At 40.1% G+C, this 8,748-nt stretch overlaps 2 protein-coding genes across 4 annotated transcripts; one reads left to right on the forward strand and one right to left on the reverse strand.

Moving 5' to 3' along the window:
- Window positions 1-1,410: 1,410 nt before the first annotated feature.
- spra (sepiapterin reductase a) lies at window positions 1,411-4,224 on the reverse strand. The gene is made up of 3 exons (XM_027020582.2): window positions 3,828-4,224; window positions 3,230-3,520; window positions 1,411-2,916 (listed from the first exon to the last, which is right to left on the reverse strand). Exons 1-3 carry the CDS (start codon window positions 4,186-4,188, stop codon window positions 2,726-2,728), a joined length of 843 nt encoding a protein of 280 aa, XP_026876383.2. The 5' UTR covers window positions 4,189-4,224; the 3' UTR covers window positions 1,411-2,725.
- Window positions 4,225-5,370: 1,146 nt separating this feature from the next.
- Window positions 5,371-8,325, forward strand: exosc2 (exosome component 2). 3 transcript variants are annotated; one of them, XM_027020584.2, is made up of 9 exons: window positions 5,371-5,543; window positions 5,851-5,952; window positions 6,039-6,084; window positions 6,174-6,257; window positions 6,531-6,596; window positions 6,705-6,773; window positions 6,966-7,142; window positions 7,267-7,395; window positions 7,552-8,325. In XM_027020584.2, exons 1-9 carry the CDS (start codon window positions 5,416-5,418, stop codon window positions 7,630-7,632), a joined length of 882 nt encoding a protein of 293 aa, XP_026876385.1. In that variant the 5' UTR covers window positions 5,371-5,415; the 3' UTR covers window positions 7,633-8,325. The 3 variants fall into 3 exon arrangements, with proteins under 3 accessions (XP_026876385.1, XP_035383202.1, XP_026876384.1); XM_027020583.2 differs by having other exon boundaries at window positions 5,376-5,543; window positions 6,168-6,257; XM_035527309.1 differs by lacking the exons at window positions 6,531-6,596; window positions 6,705-6,773 and having other exon boundaries at window positions 6,168-6,257.
- The last annotated feature ends 423 nt before the right edge of the window (window positions 8,326-8,748 follow it).

Below are 8,748 nucleotides of genomic sequence, written 5' to 3' on the forward strand. Positions count from 1 at the left end.
TTTTCCTCAAAAAAAAATAAGGGAAAAGTTAAGGGAATAAATTAAATCATCACAATGTAACAGCCAGTCAATAAAACTTCAAAGACATCAGTCTGTCCAGTTAGCAAGCTTAAGCAATTGTGAATCAATTGCACCAGTTTTGGTGCAAATGAAAGTGACAACAGATGCACTGGTGTGGCAACAGCAAGAAAACCCCCAAAAGCGAATGGTTTTGCAGGCATTGTCCACAGACAACTACTCTCTTCTTATCCCTCCTGAGCAGTTCTTCTCTACACTACTGCATTTTTGCATTTCGCTAGTTTCCTTGTCACTACTGGTAACATGAGGCGATACCTGCAGCCCATTCAGGTTGCACAGCTAGTCCATCTCCTCCAGGATGGATCCATGTGTGCTTTGCAAGGTTTGCTGTGTCTCCCAGCAAAGTCTCAAGAGCACTGAGAAGACAACAGGGCACGGGCCATTACACAAGGAGAGCTGGACAGAGCCATAGAACGGCATCAACCCAGCAGCAGGACCAGTATCTACTCCTTTGTGTGATGAGGAACAGGAGTAGCACTGCCAGAGCCTTACAAAATTACTTCCAAGGTACTCGTGTGCATGTTTCTAACCAAGCTCTGAGAAACAGACTCCTTGAGGGTGGCCTGAGAGCCTGACATCCTCTAGTGGGACCTGTGCTCACAGCCCAGCACCATGCAGCTTAACTGGCATTCACCAGGGAACACCAGAATTGACAGGTCTGCCACAGGCACCCCATTCTCTTCACAGATGAGACCAGGTTCACGCTGAGCACATGTGACACATGTGAAAGACGCAATGGTGAACATTGCTGCCTGCAACATCAACCAGCATGACCAGTTTGGCGGTGGGTCGGTGATGGTCTGGGGAGGCATATCCTTGGAGGATCGCACAAACCTCCACATAATAGCTAACAATACTGCTGTTAGATACCAGGATGAAATTCTAACAGCAAGTCTGGCCTCATGTGGCTGGAGTGTGTAGGCAGTTACAGGATGATGAAGGCACTGACGCCATTGACTGCCCCTCACCTTCCTCAGCCATGAATCCAACTGAGAACCTCTGGGACATCATATATCAGTGCACCCAATGCCATCAGGTAGCACCACAGACTGTTCATGAGCTCACTGATCCAGGTCCAGGAGGTGATCCACTGTCATCAGGAGCATCCCTTAATTGTTTTGAGCAGTGTATGTATTGGTAAATGAAAGCTTATGTCCATTTCATTTCTAAGGGGAATGGAAGTAAATAAGTAATTATTGAATTGAGAAGGATGGGGACCATGGCCTGAAAATAAAACACTGTGATTCTAACACCAGAAACAATATTTTCAAACAGCATTTTCCTTGAGATGTCAGTGTCATTTATAAACATTAATTTCAGTTACAATGAAAGTGATGGATAAACAATAAATCTTTATTCTGGAGGATAGTTTGAATAAAAATATAATTGGGATACAGTACATGAAGAACCATTTAAAAACTAGTTACAATTATATTAACTACAAATACATATAATAACTTCAATTATATGCCATCTATATAAGATTACATTAACAGATTTGAAACAAAGCCTGACATTAAAACTCCATAAAAGTAATACCGTAGTGGTTAGCCTACAACAACAGTATGAAATCTACATACAATCATCTAGGGATAAGAAACTTGTAACCTCGTACCTGGAATGAACTGTTTGGCCCACATTTTATTATACTCTCAGTGTCTAATATACATCCCATATAACCTAAAGCCATGCCCATCAAACTGCCATATCTATTTTTTATTCCATTATATGTAGATTATAACCCATGTGTCTTTTCACTTGCATTGCATTTAGAAGTCAGCTGCACCAGAGCATTGTTTACTGTGGAAGATGGCTCTTACTGGCGTCACTGTTGATTGATCTGTTTTTGACCAAATAACTGCTGCTATTTATTTGGTATGGCAGCCTATTGCTGATATAAAGAAGATACAGCTCATAGAATGACTGCTGGCCTTTCGGCAATAATTTAAAAGCAATGCAAAATAATAAGAATAAGGCTCATGATTATCAGTAACATATATGTAAAATAATGTTTAAAAATCTGCTGGCTTGTAATATGCAACATTTCTAGATGAAATATTAGGCCTCACAATTATTTTACTTAGTTGATGCTGTGCAAAATACATCCACTGATTTAAGAACATCAGTGACAACATTTATAAGGCATTAAATTAAGGTACAATTTTCAAAGTGCTCCAGTTGGTAATTGGTAATGCTCTTGTAACATAAAAATAGAAGAGACAATGAAGTGAACTTCAGTGGAATTCAGATAAGGTTAAATTATACATATACAATTAAGCCAATTACATAATTTTGAATATAAAAGTTAAACTTCATGAATACTAGAGATGCACTGCTGTAATCTTTTCACTGATATGAGACCAATACTACATCACAGTATTGACTCTTTGTTTATTCCTACATCATATATATATATATATATAAAAAGACTATGATGTTCCACCTGGTCAGTGTCATCACACTGATGAACTATTCCACTTCAAAATAGCCATGAGTTGAAATGGACACAACAAAAAGGTATCAGTATCGCTGATATCAATTAACTAAACTGTATTAGCACCAATGAACTAAATTGTACTAGCATCAGTAAACTAAACTATACTAGAACTGACAATTTCTGCTATCAGTATTTATGCTTTTCTGTTACTCACACATCATAAACATCTAGATGGGCTCCAGAGGGGTAGTTGTCCTCCAGCAAGACCTTCAACAGTTTGCCAGCAGACTCCTCGCAGGTGAGCACATGGCCTTCAGAATGCATAGCTGAGATAGACTCCTTCACAGTGGCATCAGCCGTGAATGTCCTGGCCTGCAGAAGCATATCTGTGTCTAGAGGGCCTGGAAAATATGAGATTAATGTAAACCAAGGCACTGCTGGACCTACTGTTCAGACCTACTGCACAGAAGATAGGCCTATGTGATGAACACTATGACTCGTGATTAACACGGAGTTTTTTTGTTTGTTTGTTTGTTTGTTGTTTTGTTTTGTTTTTACATTTATTTTATTATATACAAGTTAGAACTAAACAGCGTCCACTATGAACGTCCTTGCTTTAAGAGTCAAATATCCGATTCTGGTCACCTCATTTCATTGCAAATACTGATTTTTTATAGACGTACTGTGTCAGTGTCAGGTGTTTTCTATCTTTACCTGGTGCGTAGTTTAGAACCCTGAGGTCCGGCTCTTCCTCAGCCAAGACCCGGAATATCATATCGCGCGCAGCTTTCCCACTGCAGTATAGGACCCAGGAGGAAAATGGCTTTACAGCACATAACGAACTGATGTTGACTATGCAGCGCCGTATGCCGATGCGATGTGGAAAGGCCCCGAGTATCCCCGCAGTCAAACACAAAGCCGAGCTCACGTTGAATGACAAATAGGAATCCACGTCGTCCATGTTCGTGAAACTTCGTGCGTACCGAGATACATCGCCAAGTGAAGCTGAATGATGTCAAATGTAGACGATTTAAAAGATACATTAGCTAACTTAACCTATTTGTTTACATGGTAATGGAATGGCCTAACCGACTCTTTACGTCAATAATATTTGTGTTTTCTCTAATTATAGCCATAAATTATAATATTATGACGATTTAAAGTATATAACGTAAATAAATGGGCTACACTCAACCAATAATTTGAAACTGGCCTAAAACACAGCTAACGTTAAGACAGCTAGCGTTAAGTAGATTACCACAGAACTCGTCTACATTCTCTGAACATTGTACTTGACATTTAAATTGGTCACCTGCGTTGTTGAAAAGGAGTAGACGGTCGATCCCAGAGCATGAGGTCTCTTTGGCCTGTCGTACAACGCTCTCCACTCCTTCTTTGTGGCTCAGGTCTGCCACCACACAGCGAATTTGCAAGCCGGCTGTGCCAGCTTCGGACGAGACCAAATCCGCCTGCAGTTGCTGAAGCTTATCTCCAGATCTTGCAACAAGTAGGAGCACTGACCCAGGTTTTAAGAGCCCCGCTATTTCTCTAGCCAAGCTCCGACCCAAACCTTTTGAGGCCCCGGTTATAATGCAAAGGGCTGTGCCGAAGTCTGTCGCCTTTGGCGATGACATGTTCGAATTGGCTTTAGTTTCCATGCTGGCCGACTGCATAACTCGGAGGGTTTCGTTATACGCGTATTGACTCTTTGCCCAATTTTCAACGTCAAATAATCTACGTCACACTTCACGAACCTTGTCCAATGATCTTCCGTCACACCCCCGGAGACCAGGCAATCAATTACAAGCAGAAAAATCCGAATAAAAAATCGGGTATATAAACCTTTCACGTGCTATAGATTACTTTTAATAAGGTTTTTGTTTGTTTGTTTTTGTTGTTGTTTTTGTTATTGTTTATTTATCTTTTACATAGGATAAATGTCAGCGTCTAGCATGCCTATGTGCACCATACAGTACTACAGTAGCCTACTGTATAATTAACTGCCTACGTTTCATATAACTAAGTATCCCGCTAATCAAACGTGACTGCATTTACAGAATTTGCCGTCGCCTCTGCTATCTTACAGAACTGGACTGTAGCTGATCCCCATAGTCAGTACTTCTTGTGGCTTAAGGCAGCTTTTCAGGTTATGGCCAAAGGTGATGGCCAGATAAAACGAACATCAGTATCTGTGAAAATTAATCATTCCCAACCGATATCATACCGTAGTGGAAACCTTACTGCATCACCACGTCATATGGTACAAAATAAAACACAACGAAAAGTTTAATTAATTGTAAATTCAGACGAATACATTTTACATTTCAGTAAATGATATATTGCTTCAATGTATACAACAGACGTGTGTCACAAAAAGTTAAATCATTTTTGTCTGAAGTTCAAAAAACAGAATTACGTAATTCATACTTCACCAGGGGCAAGTTTCGAAGTGAAGTATGCAATATTCATATAATTGCATTCATATTTGCTGGCTTTGTTGTCACAGTTACATTCAGAAACATGAAAAACGCAGTAACAAGAAGTTGTGATTACAACAGGTAGGCTAGATGTTTTTAGGCACACAGCTGCCTTTACAGGAGTGACCACACCTAAATGCCGTAAATGTAAATGTAAATGTGACCACATGCATTAGACAAAGGCACGTGAGGAGATAGATGCATTGATTAAAGCTAAACTGGGGGACATCGTGTGTGAAAGGACCAAAACAAGCTAAACTGGAGGTGCAGATGTTTCGAGTGAAAAACTACAAGTAAAGGCTGCATCAAGTCAAGCGACTGAACGAAAAAGAAAACAGCAGGTGGCAGTAATATCAAATAGATGTCAGTATATCAACGAAGAAGAACTCGAACTTGAAAAAAATTCACAGGGGGTAAGCAAGCATGGCTGTGGACATGAGATTACCTACCGTCCGGAAACAAATATCTCTGGCAGGTTCTAATTCTAATGCGGATGGTAAACATTTGGTTGTTCCTGGAGATGTAATCACATCCGACACAGGGTTCATGAGGTAATTATGTATTACCTGCATTCGCCGACTGTCAAGAGGCAATGATCATCATTGTTAGCCTGTTAGCCGACTGGTATTTATATTTGTCTGTTTGTTTGCTGAGCATAACCATTATCAAGTAGTACTTAAATAAAAAAAAGTAAAAAAACAAAAACAAAAAACGAAATAAAACCTATGTTATGAGGGTCTCTTCCATTGTAACTAGGTTTTCCTCTCGTTTCTTTTATCTATTCTACCTGCCGCCTTTGAACGTGTCACAAACTCTGTTAAATCATTTACCACAACGTTTTGTTATTTCGTTTTGCAGGGGTCACGGAACCTATATGGATGACGAGAAGCTAACAGCTTCAGTGGCTGGGGAGGTTGAACGAGTCAACAAGCTAATCTGTGTGAGACCGCTAAAAACAAGGTGGGCAATCTCGCCACCCCATGTTATTTGAAAAAAAGTAAGTTAGACTTTAGAGCTGTTTCCTTTACTATTTTTTTTCTTTTCAGGTATAATGGTGAAGTTGGTGATGTGATAGTTGGTAGGATCACAGAGGTTGGTGAAATGGGTTTTTGATAAAATAAATATTTACTATGTTGGAGGCACCACACCTTGATAAGAATCCCCCTGTGATGTAGGTGCAGCAGAAACGTTGGAAAGTGGAGACCAATTCTCGATTGGATTCTGTATTGCTTCTGTCCTCAGTCAACCTTCCAGGAGGAGAGTTGGTAAGCAGAAGCATCCTGCATCATATTAAAGCTGCTGTAAGGGATGTATTTAAATACACTTCAGCTTTATCTTATTTTAGCAATAGTTTCTTTGAGGGGAATATAAATCCGGGTGGGGGTGGGCAGGGACTCCACAGGTGGCTAAGTCTGGTGGAACATGGCAGAACTGTAAAATCGATTATAGTTTTAATAAGCCATCTTGTTCTAGCTCAGAGGTTACTAAGCGTTTTGAGCTGTAATACTCCACAGTTGTAACCTTTAATCTTGTGTCAGAGGAGGCGATCTGCTGAGGATGAGCTTACCATGAGAGACTATCTTCAAGAGGGAGACCTGATAAGTGTATCCTGATAGATACTGAGTTGTCCTTATGTGAATCTGCTTCAATTCCCAGTTTCACTGTTAGCATATTGCTCCTTATTGTGTAAGGATTTCCTTGACTTATTAAAGGCAGAGGTACAGTCTGTATTTTCAGATGGTGCGCTCTCCCTTCACACACGCAGCTTGAAGTATGGCAAGGTATGAACAACACCTTATGGTTTCCATTTAGCTTGACAGACAATCAGGACTCGGTATAGAACATGCAGAATACAATACTTTCCATGTCTGGTATTCAAGGGTCTTTTCCCAATCCTCAGCATTAAATCAACCTAAATGAGCATCGCATGAACAAAATAGATTTATTTTTCTTTGTATTTGTTTTTCTCATAGCTTGGACAGGGTGTATTGGTGCAAGTGTCACCCTCTCTTGTGAAACGTCAAAAAACCCATTTCCACAATCTGCCATGTGGGGCTTCCATAATTCTTGGCAACAATGGCTTCCTTTGGCTGTACCCTACACCAGGGCAGCAAGATGAAGAGGAAGGAGGGTACTACACAAGCCTGGAGGTGAGGAAAATATCAGACACAAAAGCATGGCTGTACTGAGTCAATGTGTTAACATTTCAGCTTGTATTGCAGTGTGCATTTTGGCACAGACTTTCCAGTGATGATTTTTCTTGTTTTGGTTCAGCTTGTTCCTCTATCAGATCGAGAGGTCATTTCTAGGCTGAGGAATTGCTTATTGGCCCTGGCAGCTCACAAAGTGCTACTCTATGACACCAGTGTGCTTTATTGCTATGAATCCTCCCTCTTATACCAGGTACCCTCTGACTATACTACTAGTGGCTTTCAGTTTCAGATAATCTGATGATCTGCTTGAATCTTCTTAAAAAAAAAGCGCCATGTAGCCATGTAGAGAATAATGCGTCCTTGTCTGCATCCTAAGTATCCTAGTATCTTTCTGTCCTTTTTGTAGATCAAGGACATCTTGAAACCGGAGACCATGGATGAAATTGTAATGGTGACAAGGCAACGACTGCTTGACCAAGAAGGCTAGAATGTCAGTGACCAACAACGTGAAGCACCAGGGCTACTCATCATAGCTATACCTTTCCTTTCTCTTGGTTTAAAACAGAAACCGCATAAAGTAGTTTGTACAAGGCAATACTCAACACTTTTATGCTTGGCTATGGAGGAACATCACATCTTTACTGAAATCTTGTCCTGGTCACCTACTCTTAGTCAACTATGTGGTTCATCACTGCCTTAGTCTTCTCTAGAAGGTAAAAGTAGAACAGATTCTTCACATTCTGGAAGATCTTCAAAGAACTTTCTCCCTGGCCACACATTCCTTATGCCCCTGGACCTTCTCCTGAAGAGTTTATAGGTGCTCAGTGTTGAGGTTGGAATGCCGCCCTTGGAATTGTACCTTTACATTATTTTGGATGCGTGTCTGAGCAGCAGACATGGCTTACCTAAAACAATTAGGCAAAGATAATGGTTACACATGTATTTTTATAGATTAAATGAAATGTGTTCATTACTGGGAGTTTTTCATGTTTTGACGTGTTATACTGAATTGATGCTAGGATCAGTAACCATTTATGAACTTTGAATTCAAGCTTATATTTAGCTGTGTGAACCCCCTGTACATTTGTAAACTGTTTTGATGCTTTGAAACGTTTTGTATGAACAAGCATTGTTTTGTATCTTTGTTCAGTAAAATAGAGTGCATTTGGCACACAGTGAATGACTTGGTGCAGTGTACGGGATATTGCGCAAATTAAGCCTTGCTGCAGTAAATATGGGCACCTTAGAATAATAACTACACACGACATACGTTTCAGTGGCTGAGATGTTACCACAAGGAGGCAGTGTTCAAGTACATTTCCGGTTCTTCGTACGCGTTGCCCTCTTGTGGTAAACACAAATTCAGACTCACACAACTTATTTAAATCATTATGTATTATATGTAAATAATAGTATCATATCTACATAATAGTCCGTGTAGTCCAATTATGTCCATGATTGTCCTTAAAGTGTGTAGTTTGGTGTATTAGTTCTAGACATTGATGATTTGTCCAATACAACATAATGTAATGTTAAGAGCATTCACTGATTTCTTGGAGCACGAAAAGAGCAGTGCTCCATTCTACCGGCTCTCTGCATTGCC

Source organism: Electrophorus electricus, chromosome 6 (assembly GCF_013358815.1).
Source record: "Electrophorus electricus isolate fEleEle1 chromosome 6, fEleEle1.pri, whole genome shotgun sequence".
Taxonomy (NCBI): domain Eukaryota; kingdom Metazoa; phylum Chordata; class Actinopteri; order Gymnotiformes; family Gymnotidae; genus Electrophorus; species Electrophorus electricus.

Coding starts and splice junctions, on each gene's coding strand:
- spra (XM_027020582.2), bottom strand. CDS start 4,188: ATGCAGTCGGCCAGCATGGAAACTAAAGCCAATTCGAACATGTCATCG. Junction 3,521..3,827: donor ACTCCTTTTCAACAACGCAG/GTGACCAATTTA, acceptor GACATCATTCAG/CTTCACTTGGCGATGTATCT. Junction 2,917..3,229: donor GGTTCTAAACTACGCACCAG/GTAAAGATAGAA, acceptor CATATTTTCCAG/GCCCTCTAGACACAGATATG.
- exosc2 (XM_027020583.2), top strand. CDS start 5,416: ATGGCTGTGGACATGAGATTACCTACCGTCCGGAAACAAATATCTCTG. Junction 5,953..6,038: donor GTGAGACCGCTAAAAACAAG/GTGGGCAATCTC, acceptor TTTTCTTTTCAG/GTATAATGGTGAAGTTGGTG. Junction 7,396..7,551: donor AATCCTCCCTCTTATACCAG/GTACCCTCTGAC, acceptor TCCTTTTTGTAG/ATCAAGGACATCTTGAAACC.